Source organism: Thalia democratica, chromosome 6, assembly GCF_965202585.1.
Source record: "Thalia democratica chromosome 6, ktThaDemo2.hap1.1, whole genome shotgun sequence".
NCBI classification, from domain to species: domain Eukaryota; kingdom Metazoa; phylum Chordata; class Thaliacea; order Salpida; family Salpidae; genus Thalia; species Thalia democratica.
The window spans coordinates 41,340,320-41,359,787 of record NC_139170.1 but is presented as its reverse complement, the minus strand read 5'-3'; the positions used below and the strand labels follow the sequence as shown (position 1 = coordinate 41,359,787).

Here is a 19,468-nt window from a genome sequence, read left to right as displayed (position 1 = left end):
TAACTGTCATCCAAAAAATGTATATAAACAATTATGGAACGAGTCTAAATTGCACAAGGTTACTAAACTGCACGAGGGAACAAAATTGCAAAAAGACAATTTTGCACCAAGGGTCAATTTTGTACAAGTTACATTTTTGCACAAGAGTAAAAAATACAGAAAAATAATACAAACAAAAAATTAACAGAAAAAAATATATTACTGACTGAGGGTATTTTTGAGATAACTACCTCAGTTTTTAGGAAATGTTCCTTGCAATATTTAGAAAATTTTGTCAAAATATAATTAAAAAAAAAATCAAATATTAAAATTAAAAAACAAAAACTATATTTTTGTTTAGTTTTTAATAAAGCTTTAAAGTTTTTTAAATTACTTGTGACAGAATTTTCTAAATATTGCAACATTTCCTGAAAGTTAAGAATAGTTATCTCAAAAAACATACAATAAGAATATTTTTAGTGAAATAGTCTGTTTTTGCTGTTTTAGTTTCCGCCTCCCATAAGGAACCTATTGTTGCCTCCAACTTTAACCGGCTATATCTCAAAAAATATTTTGATTTTTCAAATATGTAAAATGCTTCTTGTAGCTTAGTAAAAACTATATAAAATAAGATCAAGTAGTGAAAAAAAGTGTTGTAACCCCTCCCCCTATGCCCTTAAGAAATAAAAACTAACAATTAATTAGAACTAGATTGTGTGGCTATTTGTGTTATACATTAACATAAAGACTTTTGGACAATCATATGAATATCTTTAGGAAATTGATTCAAAACAATTGAACATTAGATTGAAAGAAAGATTAAATAATAATAAAAAGGTATTGAATTTATTCTTTCAAGAATTTATTTTACAAACTATGTTTCTGTCAAAGACCTCGTCTTAAAACCAAAACATATCATAGTAATAATGTATTGTTTATGAATTTCAAATTTATCATAAAGCACCTTTTTTAATTAAAATTATTTTACTATCAAAATAAATATAACAAGAGGTACTTTCAAAAACCAAAAAGAAATTTTTAAAATTTGGAAAAATACTTGCCCAAAACTAGTGGCTACTCTGGATATAAGTTTTGTTAAGGCCATAGGGGGGGGTCCACTTTGTTTTTTACAACTTGATCTTATTTTGTAGAATTTAATTTGAGCTATCAGACACTTTTAACCGCTTAAAAAAACTCAAAGTAACTTTTGAGATATAAGCGATCAAAGAAAGGGCGTTCAATACGTTCCTTATGGAAGGCGAAAACTAAAAATGCAAAAAAAGACTATTTCACTAAAAATCTATCTCCTCCTTCATTTTTTGAGTAATCTTTCTCAAATTTTCACAGAATGTGTATCATTAAACTTTAAAGAGATCTATTGTAAGAATTTTATTAATTTTGAGTAAAAAAAAAATTATTGTCAAAAAACTACCCTTTTTTTTAGTTTTTTGTGGATAAAATTTTTATTTTTCAAAATTTCAAAAATTCCAACAGTACGATTCTTCAAAATATTAAAAGGAACATTTCCTGAAAATTTGAAGTCTCTAGGTCAAAAAATGAAGGAGGAGATAGGTTTTTAGTGAATTTTTAAATTTCCGAGAAAATTGACCCCAAAAAATTTGCGGTCCATACGTTTGTATCGGAAACTTTTTACAAAAAATAAAATATCTCAAAAGTTAAATTATATTTTTGAATTCTATAAAAACAGGCTTGTAGTTTGTATTTAAAGCTTTCATATAAAATCCAAAGTTCTTTTTTGTAAAAAAAAAAGTCGGACCCCCCCCTATGGCCTTAATATAGAAATAAACAGCATAAACAGAAAATAAATATGTAAAATAAACATCAGCTTAAAAAAAATAATATTACAAGAATCTTCAACAAACATAAAAATACACACTGGTTAGTGTTCTCATTTGCTACTTCTAAAAAGTACAAAATTTCATGTTTAAATAAATTTATTAAAACTGTTTGAAAGCAAAAAAAAAAAGTAATATGGTGATATCAACTTATTAAAATAACTTTAAGAAAACAAAAGAACTTACAGGGTGTAAAAACTTCTTTTTAACAAACAGTTCTTGTTGTAAAACAAAAAAAAAAAAAATTAGTGTACATACAGTTAAGAAAATTTAAATTATAAAATCTATATGTATACTATTATAAGTTTATACATTCTAAAACCAAGACCAAAATCTAGTAAAAAAATAATTGTACAAATTAACAGTTTGAAAAGTAAAATTAAATCAACTTATAACAATTACTAAGAATAGATTGAAATAGGTCTATAATAGTATATCTACAAGTTTTTATAAGTATTTGTGTGGTAACTTTGCCAAATATGAGGTTCTTTTAAAATGCACTTTAACTGTCATCCAAAAAATGTATATAAAAGTTTAAGTTGTCCTTATAAGAAATGTACCAAAAATCTATCCTCAGAGTTAAATAGACTTTATTTGGGAAGACAGTACTTCTGAATTATAATTTAAATTTTGGCAAAGTTACAAGTTTTATAGATTGCTAAGCACATATAGTTATGAAAATTTGTTGAAAGGTATGGATGTTAGCACACTAATGGTACTACTCATCATAAATAAGTCCTACCTTTTTTAATTACTATCTTGATGCTACTTTATAGAAATCAGACAAGACATTTTGAACAATGAATCTATTATAAAAAAGTACCACAAAACACTATTACAACAACACTCATTTAAAAATATAAGACACTTTTACAAAGGACTTGAGATGGACAAAACTTAACAATAATTTAAGTTGAGGTGAAAAATACTTAAAAACTTTAAATAACTTGAACTATAGAATATTAAAAAAGGCCTAAAACAATAAATATAAAAACAATAAATAATACTTCTTATACTTAAACCATAAAAATACACTTACATATTTTCATGCAGTTTTTTCAATAATAAAGTTCTAATTCTCTGTCTCTTGGTCTTATCAAGAAACCAATAATAGATTTGACTTAAAAGAGTTATTCAATATTATGCTTGATTGCACAAATCCAAGTATGGTCATTTTATTTAGTAAGACTACATATTCAATCTTCAAAATATGAAATGCAAGTAAACATAGCAGATTATTTACTTTTTATAAGTACTATTGATTATCTTTATGTAACATCATTTAAATTTCAACCTCATGAATTATGTATTTGATATACTCTGATAAAGTTTCAAAACTACCATAAAAACCATCAAGACTTTTTTTTTTCATCATCAACTTCAGAATGTCTAGTGTATATTTCAAATGATGACCACATGGCCCCCAAGGTGGCCACTTGGCATACTTTAGAAAACCCTGCTTTATCACTAAGTTACCATATTGTTTTTCAATAAAAAAATTCAAATCAATTATTAAAGTATAAGCTATCAAAGTTGAAGAGTTTTAAAGGTTCCTAAAGAAATGTGCAAACAGAAATTCAAAATATATTTAAAGAATAGATATTACATCCTACAATTTTTGAGCAATTGATGTAAATATTTCAATTCTTAGTTTAATTTTGAATAAATTATGAACAATTTGTTGAAAACGTATATTCAAATTTTCCAGTATTTTTTTCAAAAATATGTTTTTTGAAAATGCTTTTAGAAAATGAAATAGATTGCTTTGAAATAGAAGGGAAATAAGTTTTTAGTGAATTTTTCAAATTTCTGAAAAATTTAAGAATAAAAAAATATCACACATGTTTGAATCAGAAATTTTGTACAAAACTCTTATATCTCACAAGTTAATTAAATGCCTGTTATACTATTAAAAGTATCTTATCTTTTATACTTAAGTTTTTAAACAGAAGCTTAATTAATTTTTGTAAAATAAAATGTTGAACTTCCACTATGACTTTAATTATAAATACAATCTGGTTAAATTATAAATAATAAAAATTATTTGAACTTTGTTAAAATTTCATTAATTAATTAAATTGTTCTGTTAGTTTTTATTGAAAACAATTAAATAACGTCTTAAATGTTTATAAAGCTGTTCAGGTTTAATCACCTAAATTAATGTTTCATTTCCATAGTTATAAAGTGTTTTTTTGCTAAAAAAAATTCTTAAAAATTTTATATGCTGGTGAAAAACTTTTATTTTGAATAAAATGATAGCCTTATAAAAACTAATACTTTTTCCACACCATGTACCAATTTTTACATTTATATAAAATTTTAACAAACAAATTCTATGACTTTAAATATATTGTATAATAAAATTATGTTTTACTTTAAAAAAATCAAAGTACTGCCTTTCTTCTTCAAAGTGAACTAACATATTGTTTTAAATTTTTTTATAATTTGTAAATTTTATAAATATAATACTACAGGGACATAAAACACATTATTTAAAACTCATCATGGCTTCAAACACATTGGTGCCCTTGGTGTTTTGGGGCAACAAACCTCCAACCCACAAAATATGCAGCATCTTGCACACCCCACACTCAATAATAACAGGCTGCAGGGACGGCCACATCTGCCTGTGGAAGCAAACAGACGGCATCTTTTACCCACAGAGGCTGCTGTTTGGCCACTCTGACTGCGTGAATGGCCTGGCAGCTGTTGAATCACCTTCAGCTTGTGAGAATTTCATCAGCACTTCAGAGAGCGGGGAAATATGCCTGTGGGATAGCGTGGACTGCAAGTGCATAGAGTTCTCCAAACTCCCCGGCAAGCCCACTGCAATTTCCAGCTGCAACCCTTGCATAAATGGAAAGCTTCAGCCTTCAGTGCTGTGCTACGGCAGCTTCGAAGAAATACTGATACTCAACTCAAAAACGCTACAGGTCACATTGACGCTGGCAATAAAGATATTCCCAGACTGGATTTCATCAGCTTGTGTGCTGAACACTGAGGAAAAAGAGAACTTGACAGTGGTGGGATTGACTCACGGTGGGATTTTGAAAGTTTGGAACTACCAGTTTAAAGCAAAACACACATTGATATACGAGGAGGAATCAAAGCACTTTGGTTTTTCAAACTCTGTCTACGTGACCTCATGCACTTCAGACAAACAGCTTTTGCTGATAGTGACTTCCAACTCATGGTATGTTTGCGATTCAACAGACTACTCAGTACTTTGTCAATGTTCCCCAAAATCAAACTTTCAATGGGCTGGAGGGGAGTTTTTGTATGAAAACATTGTAGTTCTGTGGACCAGGTGCGGCAGTTTTGTCAAATACTCTTTACCATTCAATAACCTGCAAGAAAAACAGTTTTACAGAGCAAAGTTGAACACAGACTCCCAGTTGGCGTTGCAACCACAATCAACAAGCTTGTTTTTAAGTGAAGACCAGTGCATATTGCCCCCTGCAGTGATTTTTAAACCTCTCTCAAATGAGATAATAATAGGAGATTCAAGCGGAGCCGTTTCTGTTTTCAATACAGAATATTTTATTTTTGACACTCAACTGAAAGTGAAAATGAAGTCCAGCTTCAAAAACTTGTGGGACAACCTGCAGTACAAGCCGAACGGAATCATCGACCAGCTCAGCTCCAAGTCTGAAAATCTCGAGGGGATCACTGCCACCTTGTACATATCAACTCTGTGCTTTCTCTGCTGCGGGAAAGAAAACGGCACCATTGTGGTGACTCCAGCCCTTAAAACGTTCAAAGCCCACTTGTTAAATGACAAGGTGATTCAGAGAAAGGGCTGGCCCCCGCACAAAACTTTGAGGGGGCACAAGAAAAGAGTCACTTCCATTGTTTACCCTCACCAGAACGCTCCCAGCAGGTACAAAAAGGAACATCTGGTGTCAGGCAGTGACGACTTTTCAATCCTGATGTGGGACATTTTCACTGGGGCCAAGCTCTACTCGTTCCACCCACACGCCGGAAGGGTGACGCAACTCATCATACCTCCCGACAACTGCTCAAGGAGAGTGCTGACTTCTGTTTGTTCTGTTGGAACAGACAACTCCGTGGCGTTGATAAATCTGAGGGACAGAAAGTGCATGTTCCTGGCTTCGTGCCACAGCAGTCCCATCACTGAAGTGAAGTGGAGACCGCTGGATGACTTTCTGGTGGTGGGTTGTCAGAGCTCATGTGTTTATGTGTGGCAGATGGAAACTGGTCATCTTGACAGGTATGTATCAGTTTTTATTAGTTTTTTATTATTGTATTTCAGAATTTTTTAAGAGTATTATTATTTTTTCTATCAATTTCTATAATTACTTCATACTGGTCATCTTGACAGGTATATGTGTGTTAATATTAGGTTTTTTAATAAGTATAAAAATTTACTTGTCTACAACATTTCTGTCTGTTTATTGTTTTTAATGTTATGTATGAGTTGATATTGCTTATTATTATTTTTATTCTTATTCAGAGTTATAAAATAATTTATGAATTTTTCATAAAATAATTTCTGTGCTATTGCAAGTATTGTTTATCATGTGAATTTTTTCTAATTAAATAATTTTTTTTCCAAATACTTTTTAATTAAATAGTTTTTAAAAGATGCAGTAATTGGTTTCAACATTTTCACTTCAACCAGTAGTAAACAGTACTGGTTACTCTTTTTTTAAGTCCTATAAAATTTATTTTACACAATTTTTAGTAAAAAACTTGTACGTTAATGTGTGAGAAATAAATATAAAAGTCTGTAGAACACTAATTGTAAATTTTAGACGTTTCTACAAAGTAATAAGATTAAAAAAAACATAGGTACGAGGAAGGGAACACCGCAGCAATGATTCTATCAGCTTGCAGTGAGGAAAGCTCGTACACAAACTGTTCGCCAGCAAACAACAGCAACATTGTGTACAAGCTGAAAAAGAAGGGAGCTCTCGCGCTCAAGTCCGTTGTTGATGGAAAGCCTTTGTTGCAAAATAAAACTGCTAATCCGTCTGTAAGTTGTAAATTTAATATTTGTTGCACTATATATATAACAACACGAAAGGTGTAAATCTTATTTCCATACTTTATTCTTTTACAACTTTATGATTGTACAATAATTTTTTATAAAAAAATTGTTGGTATGATATTGGTATTTTTTTCTATGATTTTTGTGTACGGGATCAATTGTTGTTTTTAAAGTTTTGTATAAACTTTTTGCTTACTTGGACATCATAGTAGCAACGAAACACTTTAATTAGCATATACAAAGTTAAAATGAGTTGAGTTGAAAGATAAGATGTGTATTAAGTTAAAATTCTCAAAACATTTTGCAGCTTTATTGTAATGTATTTGTACCATTATAATTAAATCTAAAAATGTAATATTTATTTATTTATAAATACAGTAAAATAAATTTTTAAAATTTAAGTTTTTTATACCAAAGTAACTTTTATTTTTTTTAAGGAAATTAAGTTTTATATGTTAAGTATTTACATTTTTATTTAAAACTAGTAGTTTTTTTATGTCAAGCATCAATAAAAACCTTTTACAAATTAAAAGTTTTGAATTCATTTTTAAACAGTTTTAACAAGATTAATAATAAAAGAATATTAAATTACATAGTTATTAAGTTTTTCGAAATAAGTAATTAGTATATAAACACAATAAAAAAATTCACAGGACAACGAAAGGACGTACTCCCCGCTGAGCGTGACGGCGTTCAGAACGAACGCCAGGGAAGATTTCGACTCCCACATCATCTTCTTCAACACCAAGGACATCATATCGTCATTGCTGCTCGACAGCGTGTCAAGTAGTGTAAAAACACCAGACCTGCTGCACAACAGGAACAAGAATAAGCCCAACCTCGCTGCTAAAGGTTAGATTTGTGTGGTTGTATAGTTATGTAAAGTTGTTACTGCGTGTCATTTGTTTATTAATTTATCAGACGTTAACCTACTTTTTAAGCTTTTTGAATCTTTTTCTATAACCTTTTAAGCTTTCTTTGTGTAAGATTTTTTTTATATAAATGGTTAAAGTTGAAACTTTAAACCCAAAGTGGTTGTTTTTAATAGGATTGTTTTCTTAAATGGTCATAAAAGTTTTAAATGTAAACTGTTTTTTTAAATGTTATTACAATGAATACAAACTATACTCTTAATTACAATACTATGATGAATACTAATAAAATATTACTTTTTTGTTTTAAAATGGTATTTACTGACAGTAATACTGTTCACTAAATTTTTAATTTTACCAAACTTAATATTGAGTACAAACTGTTTAATTTAAAGTGAATGTTAAATAGCAGGCAGTTTTTTAGTATTTTTAAACGCAATAAATAACATAATTAATATTTTGAATTCCTCAATATTCAGTTCAAGTTAAATTTCAATTAAGTACATTCATTTAGAACTGAAAAATATATACGCAGTCAAACATTACTACGATGCTTCTTACACAGGGAAGGGACTCGTTAACAACCTCATCCAGCAGGTCAAAAACCAAATCCTCGACTCCGACTCTTCGGATCAGCTCCAGCAGAAACAAGCCCTGCCCAAGCAAGTTGCAAAAGCGAAAAAGTCCAGAAAGTCCCATTTGGAAGTGGACACGGTGTGGGACATCTCGCAGACGCTGCTGTCATGTTTGTACGCGTGGGGACTCGACAAGAACATTGACAGCAACGTCAAGGAAAAGTTGGATATTTTGAGCCCAAAGAACCCGCTTTGTTTCGGAGTGCTGTCGAGGAAGCACTTTATGAGCTTGTCGTTGCCGCACGTCAATTCTACTGGTGTTAGTTGAAGTTTTGTTTTTTAGTTTATTTGTTACTCACAACCACCGTGAAAAAGCTTATAAAAATACATATCAAAAAGCTAGTTGTATTTTTTGGTCTGTTATTACAAAAAACTCTAATATGAGTGTGCAATGTTTTTTAATCACTGATTAAAATATCTTTTTTTTTAAACTTCAAAAATTTTTTTTTAAGATTCTCTAATTTTTAAAAGTTTTCGCACAAATACAAAATATATTATTAGATTTAAAACTCAAGCACAGTTTTTCCTCATAACTAAGCAATTTTTTTTCCACACTAAATCAATATCTTATAACGCAGAACACAACGTACCAAACCGACATCAACCCGTGGAGCGTGTCAAGATCGCTGACCACGCAGAACCTGCTGTCGGTCATTTCGGTGGCCAACACCATGATGGAGCTGCCCACCCACTGCTTCCGGAGAAACGTCACCACCAACGGTGACACTTCAACTGACGACGTCGAATCGGCCGATACCGTGCACCAGGGGCAGGTGATGACATTTTTCAAATGTTTTTTATAAAGGTTTTAATCAGTTTGGTGATTTAAGTAGCATATTATTCCAGCTTTTTAGTTTATTCAATTTAGCTTTTCAAAGTTGTAAGTATGAAACTAAAATATTTTTTTAACTTATAGTTTAAATTAAAAAAATTAAAACACATAAACTTTTAGTAAACAAAAAGCAGTGGGTGTAAAATCGACTTAATAATTAATACAAAAAACATTACTTATTAGTAAGCTTAAATTAAGCTTATTAATGTTTTATCATTTTTTGTTTTATATATAAATAAATTAGTATTTAGTATTTTTTTCAAGTTGAGCCGATGTGCTTAGAAATAAAAAACTTCACTTTTTCAGTAATTAAGTTAATGTGTATTTTGTAAAAATAAAAACAATTTACCTATTAGCTGATGATGCTTGCAATACGGTCACATCGAATAATGAAAACTTGCACTGCAAAGTACTAAACTAAATTAATAAAATAAAATTTTAGACAGTTTATGGGGACGATCGGTTTACGGAAATTCGCTCACTAAAAGTAATTTTGCGAATGAATTTGCAATTTAGCTTTGTTTTTAATTGCATAAACTTAATAAAATAAGCAAGCTATTAACTTTGAGTAACTCGTTTGCTAATAGAAAGTAACAAAAAGTGTTGTTTTTATATTATTGAAGCCATTGAACACAAGGTTTAGTAACTATGATCATCTATTACTAATAATAATATTTTTGTTAGATTTTAGTAGTGTGCACTTGTAAAATTAATAATTATTACATTTTTTAACGTAAACAAACTTTTTGGTTCACTAACATATTATGTTTTATAAATTTTTAGTAATATTAACTACTTGATTTGATTTTTTAAATTAATATTGGTAGTTAAACTTGATATTTCTGAAACTTTTTTGTATATAAAAGATTTGTATACCAAGTTTTACTAACTGTTTTGTATATCTTATTAATACTCTAGATATGTTGTAATGTTTCAAACGTGTACTTAGTTTAAAAAAAGTATTATTCTATGGTGTAAAAATTTTTGTTTTTTTTATCCTTAAAGTATTTAAGGTAATAGAAACATGTTATTTTGATACACGTGCAATGTATACTTTATCATTAATAAGCATTTCTATTAATAACAATTTTATTATCTTAATTGCTATCTTAGTATAATTTGTCATTCAAATAATCTTACCAGTTAAATTATTGTTTTTAGTAAAATTATTAGCATACTTTAACTGTAGTAATCACAGGGTTGTCATTTCACCTGGAAAAACCTGGAATTTGACAAATTAGGTTAAAAAAAACCTGGAGTTTGAGAAATTTTGAAAAAAACCTGGAATTTTAACAATTTTCACATGTTTAGTAGTAAAAATTCGATTTGACTCAAAATGTCTACCATGTAAATAAACATTTTTTGTCATCATCAAAATTTTTGTTATTAAAAACATATTTAAAGTAGCTTAACAGTATCTTTTCAGTATTCTATTCGGTGTTTTATACTATTTAACACAGTTTCTTACTTTTAACTTAAATCTAAACTATAAATAGACTAAAAATTTGTACTTTTAAAAACCTGTAGAAATTTGGAAAACATAGAAAATTTTTTGAAAAAACGATTGGCAACCCTGTAGTCACTTTTTAAGACATTTATATGATGATAAGACGACATTTTACAGCTCCAACTTTAAACTACTAATTTTTCAATAAAACAACAAACTTTTGAAGTGTTAGGATGTGTTTGCTTATGTGTTCTAGTTGCTTTTCACTTTTTTAAGCTACACTGTTGTCAAGAAGCTTTTTCTTCATTTTATGTTGTATTTTTTAGACTTGTTTATAGTTTATTTTACTAAGTAACTAATAGTGTTAAGATTGTAAGTTTGCGATGATGTTAAATGTAGAAAATTTGATCTAGAAAACTAATATTAAAGAATGAAGAAAACTTTAAAAAGTTAACAAATTCAGTACCTTTATGACCAAATCAGTGTAGTATTTATATTAAAAATTTATGTAATCACTAATTAAAAAATTATTAGATATATGTTGTAAAAAGTAATCATGTTTTTTCTATTAAATTCAAATTGTTTAGAGTTTTTTAATCTATCCAATTAAATCAGTTAAAATTACCTGTGAATTATTAATTCGGTGTTTTTTAAAATGTGCACTTGTGGACAGAACTACAAATCAGTGATAGTTTTATTTGCCAAATTAGTGTCTTTTAATTTTTCAGAAATGTTTTTAATGAAATTTTCTGTGACTAGTTGTTAGATTATAATTTAAAAACAAAGTTGATAATCTATAGTAAAATAATTTTAGTGTTTTGAAAGAACATACTAAATTATCAAGTGCACACAGACTTTATTTTAGTAATTTTCTGTGCACAACTTTGTAAACTTTCAGAACTACTGGTGCTGTCAATGAAATAATACTAACTTGAAATATTTTGCATGAATAACAGTATACGTTATACTAAAACAAACATAAAGTTGGTTTATAAAAAAATAAACCAATCTATAAATGAATTATAATAAATGTAAAAAAAAACTGTATTATAAGTGATTAAAATATAAGTAATGTAGATAGTAATTTTTTTATTTAAGTTTACTGTACTCATAATTGGTACAACAAATATAACAATTAATATTATATAATAACTACAGATGAAGCAGAGTTGGTCGTTGTTAACAACTTTGCACTGCGTGATATTGCCCGAATACATCCACCAAAATTCGCAAGTCTGTAAACCCCCTAACCTGCAACTGCTCGCTCAAAAGTGGCAGGACAGGTGATATAAGTTCAATTTAATTTGAATAATGTGTTACACGTTGTAACGTGACGCATTGTGTGATTAACACAAAACTTATAATTACTACTAAAATAGTATTTGTTTATAATTTACTAGCTTATATGTATACAAAGGACTATATACTGTCGTAGATTAAAAAAAGCTTAATATTTTTACTTCTACCAAAGTATTCTTCATAACTCCATATATTTTCAGGTGCTTGGAAATACGCGAGGCATCTCAGGCGTTGATGCTTGCTCAGTTGAGACACATTGGTAAAAGCGGCAGAAAACAACTTATTCAAAAGTATGTTTATGTATCTCTCTTGAAACGGTTTGTTTTTATATTTAATAGAATTTTATAGTAGATTAGCCTGTAAAGTAACTTATACGATTTTTTAACTATTGCAAGTTAAGTATTTACTTAATAACAAAAAAATCAAATTTGTTCTCTTAATCTATAAGACTATAATATGGTACAACTTTTGCTAAACAAAACAAAAAAATAAGTGACACACGTAAGTAAACAAAACTATTAGCAACTTTCTAATAACAAAAGATTATAAAATAGTAACTTTTCTTAAGTAAAAATTAAACATAACAGTTTTACTAATCAAATTGTGAGTTCAATTTTGTTGTAAGTTTTGACAATAAAATCTCAAGAGTGATATTCACGCGGGAAAATTCAAAAGATCAGAAGTTTTATGAAAACATTCTCTCATAGATTGGACTAAAATCCCACTTAACATTATTTAATTAGTATAGTAGCTCATACGTTTGTTTATGACGTCATAACAACTTTCATCCTACCAGGTGGAGCGACTACCTCCCTTCCTACATGACGTCACCGACGTCTTCGTCAAACGACGAAGGCAATATGACGTCATACTTCTTTTTCGGCAACACGCAGCACGCGGGTGTGACGTCACAACACAGTCACGTGGAGGGGGAGTTGCTGACCGATAAGAGTTGCAACGGAGGGGAAGCACCTGAGAAAGGAAAAACAGCCGAAACTCACTCGTACGAGGTTTGTAGTTGTTGTTTTATATAATGTAGAAAAATATTTAATACAATTATATTTTTTTAAATAAGTCATACAAAAATTAAACCTTTGCAAGCTCTTACATGTTATTATTTTTTAAGTTAGTGAATGTAAATAGTATCAATAATAAAGTTAATTATTCTTATAGTTGAAATTTTTAATAATTATATGCCAAATGCTAACTGTATGATATGTTTTTATAATTTAAGTTTTTATTTTGCATTATAAAAGCAAGTTTTTATTCATTTCAAATTAACTAAATAAGTGAAATATTTTACAAATTAAAATAAATGTTCACAGATGCGAAGAAAGCACGCTACGGCGATAGTGATATTAGGAGTAGTTGGCTCACAGTTTCCAGTTGAACTTGAGTTAGATGATCTGAAACTTGATAATCTTGCCAGGCATATCAGCAGGTCACTAGTATACTTGCTGCTACAACCCCATTCTAACAGGTTTGAAATTGACTGGTTTGGTTTTAAGCATTTTGTATTTTCGGTGCAGTTAGGTACTTCAAAAATGTTCAAATTGTTCAAAAGTCAAAACAACTGTAGACATTGTAGATTTGGTAGCTCAATGTATTGTATTTTTAAAATATAATTATTATATTTTCAGATCGTTCATTGTTATTAAATAAACTAAACATATAAAAAAAGCCTTCAGATATAACTTTAAATCATTGAATGATTTTGAATTTAATGTTTAGTTGAATAGTTGTTAAACTTACTTAATCAAATAACTATAAATTATAGCTAATGTTTTGTAAAAAAATTAAAAGTTCTATTGTTTGTTTGAAATTAAATTTAATTTTAACCAAAAATTTGTTGAAAAACTTTTTTTTTTTAAGTTTCCATATGTCATTAGTATTACAAATTATGACAAAAGGCAAAAGATACAAGTCCTAAAAGGATGTTAATTACTAATAATGTGTATAAAACTACGACCAGATTTTTTTTGCGCTTGTTCTAAAAATATATTGATCTTCGGTTTATAAATTGTGTCTGTTTGCAAAATATCACATTATTTTGTCAAAACAGTTTTTCAATAAAATTTTAATTTAGCTGAAAAAGAAAGTTGACTTATTCCTTATTAATTATTCCTTATTATAAATTAGTTCCTTATTAAAATTTAAAAAAATTTAAAATAATGTTCTATGCAAGTCTTAGAATTAAAAAGGGATCAATCTTTAAATTCAAAAAAAAATTTCTTAAATTCCACTTAAAATTGGAAATTTTTAATTTTCTCAGCTGAGCTTTTCTATTACATACATTTGTGTTTTATATAAACTTAAGAATTGTTTTACGATGCCAATATGATTGCAAGTTACAATATATACTAGTTAAAGAATAGCTTACTCTTTTTTATTGAATTTTCAATGTTCATTTCACACCTTTTTGTAAACTGAATAAAAAAATATGTTTTTGTCATCAGATGCTTGTGTTTAAATTGTTGAGAATGCTCACAAAGCTAGTTTTTTTTTCAATAACTTTATTCTACAGTAGAAAAATTAAAGTACAGACTGAAAATTGGTTAGTTGCAGTTGAGGCAATCGGGTTTTTCAATTTCTGTTTTCAAATGAATAAGGCTTATTTGTTTTTGGTAATTGCAGTGTTTGTGTGTTAGTTTGAAACTTTAAAATAAAGTTTTTTTTTTTATTTATGATTGTTATTTAGTCTAAATATTTAATAAGACTTAATAAAGTATCAAAAATTTTCAGCAAAAAAACGGTCGCTTGAAAAGTTTCAACATCTATAAAATTTAAAGCACATTAGTTCTGTGGTTCAAGTTGCTTTTGTTGCAGCTTAAGTATTGTTTCAAAATTATTTTACAACCTTTTAATTTTTAAAATAACTTGAATTTTTAATATTATTTCATAATAACCTACTTCTGTGTGTTACATACCTATTTTTTTACATTAAACTAATAATAAAAATATTTAGTACAATTTTGTTTATTACATATTGTGTTTTTGTTTGTAACCTTTATTAAAAATTATTTGCAATCAATGTATTTTTCTGCACTTACGTAGTTTAACGTTTTATCTCCTCTGCTAAATTAAAATACATTGTTTGAGCTTGTTACTACTGATTTTAAAAATACGCTAAAAGTGCTAATTGCGTTTGGTTTCAAAACACTTTTTTTTTAATCATAATTGTATATCATATTACTACTGTTTTTTTATTTTAAATCAAGTTTCAGATTTAATTTATTAAAACTTTATTTAAAATCAAAATAATAACATGTGTGATAATATGTTTATATATAATATTGTAACTAATTTTTACAGTTAATTATAATATAGTATCATGAAAGAAAAGTATTTAATATACAAAAACAATTAAAATATTATATTTAAAACTATTTATACATGAAATAGTATAAATTAAATCAACTTTTTTAGATAAATATCATTTAAGTTACAACCAATAAATAAACATATATACATCATTCACTTTGATTATTCTTTAATACTGTTAAATAAAAAAGATTGCAAGTAAATCGTTGATAAAAAGTCGATGTAAACTTTATTTTCCAAAATTATCAAATAATAAATTTATAGAAAAGAGTTATAAATTTTTTTAATAACCTTTCTACCTATTAATAAATGAAATAAAATTGACTATTCGAAATTTAAAGTTAATTGTTTGCTATCAGGCTATAAGCGAAGCAAGTTCACTGGAAATTATAACAACTAATTTATACAGTACCCTTTTTTTAAATAAACTAAATTATTACAAACTGAATTTAAGTTTCATAAAAAAAAAATACAACGTAAATTCTTTAAAATAAACTTATTCGTAAGAAATTCCCCAACTTCAGGTTACCACTCCACGCGCCAATCAGGAGGGCTGCAATCGACATAATAGGGAGGGGATTCACCACTTGGCAACCGTACATTGAAGTATCATCAGTGTTGCTAGGGCTGCTTGACCTCTGTTGCCATGGTGAGAAAGTTCAGGGTCACTCCCATCTACCCCTCACCCCTTCCGCTGATTCGTGCAGGTTTGCGTATTAGTTAGTAAATATCTATCTTTATACAATTTTTTTAGGTAAGTTTGTTCTAAATTTTTCCGTACAACCTGAATGTAGTTTGTACCTTCAAGCCTGTAAATTTTAAAATTAATAAAGAATTATTTTAAAAACCTAAGATTAAATGAAGGTTAGAAAAACATGATTTCAACCAATAATCTTAAGCTCGCTTGGTTACTGTATTTAGTGATTGTTTTGGTTGATTAAGTTGTTTTATCACTAAGAAAAGCTATTATCATAAAAGCTAAAAGTGTGAAAAATAGAATTGTGGGTTGATATGTATGACATTTGTTTACATATTACTTAATAACAGCTTCATTCAAACAGATCAGCGCGTCACGCGTTGTCACTGATAGCAACGGCCCGCCCCCTCACATTCATAACAACTGTTGCTAGGGAGGTTGCCAGGCATAATGCTGCTGCACAGAACCCCCATCACGTTGCACTGCTCAACAACTCCGTACTCGCCAGATCTAGAAGTTTGTTTTTAACTTGTCTTTAGAAACATTTATTTTTGAAATAAAACACAAATATTACAATAGTTTTCAAAGTAGCTGATATTTTTTTTGAAACCCTTATGTAGGATCTAACTAGAATTTTTTATGTTTTTTTAATAAAATAAATTCTAAAGTTTTTCTAAAGTATTACATGCCAAACATAAAAGTAGTACATACAATAGTTTGTATATTTTGTATGATTAACTAGTTACAGAAGATATGTAATAAAATATAATTTGAGGCAGCTCTAAAATATTTAAATTAAAAAAAATTATACAAAAAATTAAAGTCACTTACATTTTTAGTTCATTTCATAACGACAGTATAATTGATAGTATTTAATTCTTTATTCAGACGAAATACTCCGCCTAGTGGACCACCTAGCGGACAAAATGATGTCCGACTTGCAGAAGGTGGTGGTTGAGGTTGTGGACGTTTGTTTGTTCTGTTGCCATGACAACCTGCTGCGTAGCAACAAGCATGGCAACCCGCTCAACAGGTTGGAAAACGTGTCGTACTGCAGTAGGAGCCGAAGGGTGGCGAGTTGCAATAATCAGGGGTGCATAGTTCTGCACCACCTCAATAATCAGAAGCACCAGGTTTGTTTATTTGGTAATCAATAAAAAAATATTGTTGAAGTTCTGATACCATTTCAGTTACTAGCTTTTAATTGTTTTACTAGGTTGTCTGTCTCAAAAAATTTGTACATTAATACCTTTTTTAATTGCTATCATTTTTTATAAAATTATATATAATCAGCGTTTATTTAATATAGGAGCTTCTCCAGTATTTCGCAATTACCAAACAGCGGGTAATTTGTAACGAAGTTTTTTTTTAAATTAAGTTGTTTAGTTATACAATCAATGTTGATAATAACTACTTTAAATTTTAATTTTTATATAACAAAATGCATGTGATTGAAACAATGATTATAAGTATAAGCTACTTTCTATGCACCTAGCTTCCAATAAATTTTAAAATATTAACTTAAAAATAGATGTTGAAAAAAAATCTACTGAAATAAAATGTACTTACCAAGTTTTTTTAAGTTACTTAAATACTGTTTGCATATAATTTAACATTTATAAAAAATATTTTGCTCCTTAAATAGTTTTTAGTACCATAATAATTACAAAATAACAAACCAGATTCTGATTATTTTGCAATTTTTATTTATTTTTAAAATTAACTATAACAAGCGTACAAAAACTTATTGGGAATTAAAATTAAAAGTATTGTTGCTTTTCGGTCTTTAAATTTTACTGTGTGTGGTAAATATAAAAATCTAAATGTTTTCGAAATTTTTTATGTAAACTGTTTAACATAATTTATTTAAGACTGATGATATTTGTTTTCAGTAACATATTATCACACAACTACATCTTCCTACCATCTAATTAGTTGTACACACATTTTTGCTAAATAGCAAAATGAATTAACTGACTGAATTTACACACTATTGAATACTTTTTTAAGACCTTAGTACTTGGAAGCATTTTCAAATTGATTCCTAGTGTTTTTTTTTTACTTAAATTTCAGATTTTTTAATCTGTAAGTTTTTAGCCAGTGACTGACTTATATTTGAACATAATCATTTTTTTGATGTTTTTACAATAGTCATCTAGTTAACCATTTACTATTCAGACAATAGACCGTGGATCGACAGGTAAGATAACGGCGCTGTGTTTCTCACCGGAGGGGAAACACCTGGCAGTCTACTGTCGGCAAGATGAAAGAGTTGAGATGTGGCAGACTTCAACGTCACTGTTCGGAATGCTGCACTCCCAGATCAAACTCGTTAAAAGTTATCCGGTTTGTTGGACTTTGTTCTATTCATAATATAAGTGGCGTTTGTTTATAGCTTTTCTAATCATTTCAATAAAATACATATAATCTTATCTAAATTAACCAGGACTAGTAAAAAAGGCTTAGTTTAGGCTTACAATGGTACTGATAATTAAAATATTTATTAACAAATAACTAAATATTTTTTTTATGCACCATGTAAATTAAAAAAAAAGGTGTTTAGTTTTTCAAATTATATTTGTAACAAAAATTGCATTCAAAAGGTGCAGCAGCAGTTAAACAGTCCAATTGGCAGCAAATCATCGAAGAGTTCTTATGGACAGGCGAAATTGGTGTGGGTGAACCAGAAGTCGGTCATATTGCTCACTGATGAAAGCAATCAGCTTAGATTTCACGTTTGATTTCGAATTTGTTTGAGGAGACACATATGAGGAGAGAGTGGTGTTGTTGGACTGTATCAGGGCTTGGTTTTAATAGGAGAGTTTTAAAATTAAATTTGCATCAAAAAAAAACTACTTTACCCTATAATTGGAGGTTTTAAGTGTTTGGAAAAAATTCTGTACTAATCTTTTTTAATTATTTTATGGAAGCTTTTATTTAAATTGAAACTTTACTTTACAAATTTTTACTTAATTTATAATTTTATGTTGTGTTTTTATAAGGGGATTAAAGTGTTTATTATCTATATTTGTATTTAAAAATTCTTAACTGAGAATTTTACTATTTTAAAGCTATTTATTTTATTGAAGTTTTATTTCATATTTTTATGGGGAGTTTTAAGTATTTTAAAGTTTAATTTCACAATGTTTTATAAAATAACACACTTTTAAAAGCTTAAATTAAAAATTAATAACTTTTTTTTTGTGATTTTAGAATAGTTGTTTTGTAATATCTTAACATTTATTTGTTTTTCACAAGTTTTAACTGTCTCACTTGAACTATTTTTGATCGTTTATATTTTATAGTTGATTTTACATTTTTAATTCAGACTTTCTATAGCAAGAGTGAAATTATTCATTTCTACAAAATCAATTTTGCTTGGTTTCTATAAAGCTTTACATAAAGTTTTTATTTGTTTAACAACTATTTTAAAACATCTGTGTGCAATAATAAAATGTTTTTTTTTTCATTTTAAATGAATGTGGCATATTTTGTTTAATTAAAAAAAAACCGAATAAA

General features: G+C 28.2%; 1 protein-coding gene across 2 annotated transcripts; it reads left to right on the top strand.

The window, feature by feature from the left end:
* The first annotated feature begins 4,314 nt into the window (after positions 1–4,314).
* Positions 4,315–19,057, top strand: LOC145839531 (WD repeat-containing protein 7-like). 2 transcript variants are annotated; one of them, XM_082947129.1, is made up of 15 exons: positions 4,315–6,066; positions 6,648–6,831; positions 7,500–7,698; positions 8,284–8,612; positions 8,932–9,126; positions 9,628–9,672; positions 11,791–11,915; positions 12,132–12,221; positions 12,728–12,941; positions 13,257–13,411; positions 15,777–15,959; positions 16,314–16,465; positions 16,838–17,082; positions 18,128–18,295; positions 18,553–19,057. In XM_082947129.1, the coding sequence occupies exons 1-15, from the start codon at positions 4,340–4,342 to the stop codon at positions 18,688–18,690; spliced, it is 4,149 nt and encodes a 1,382-aa protein (XP_082803255.1). In that variant the 5' UTR covers positions 4,315–4,339; the 3' UTR covers positions 18,691–19,057. The 2 variants fall into 2 exon arrangements, with proteins under 2 accessions (XP_082803255.1, XP_082803256.1); XM_082947130.1 differs by lacking the exon at positions 9,628–9,672.
* Positions 19,058–19,468: the final 411 nt, after the last annotated feature.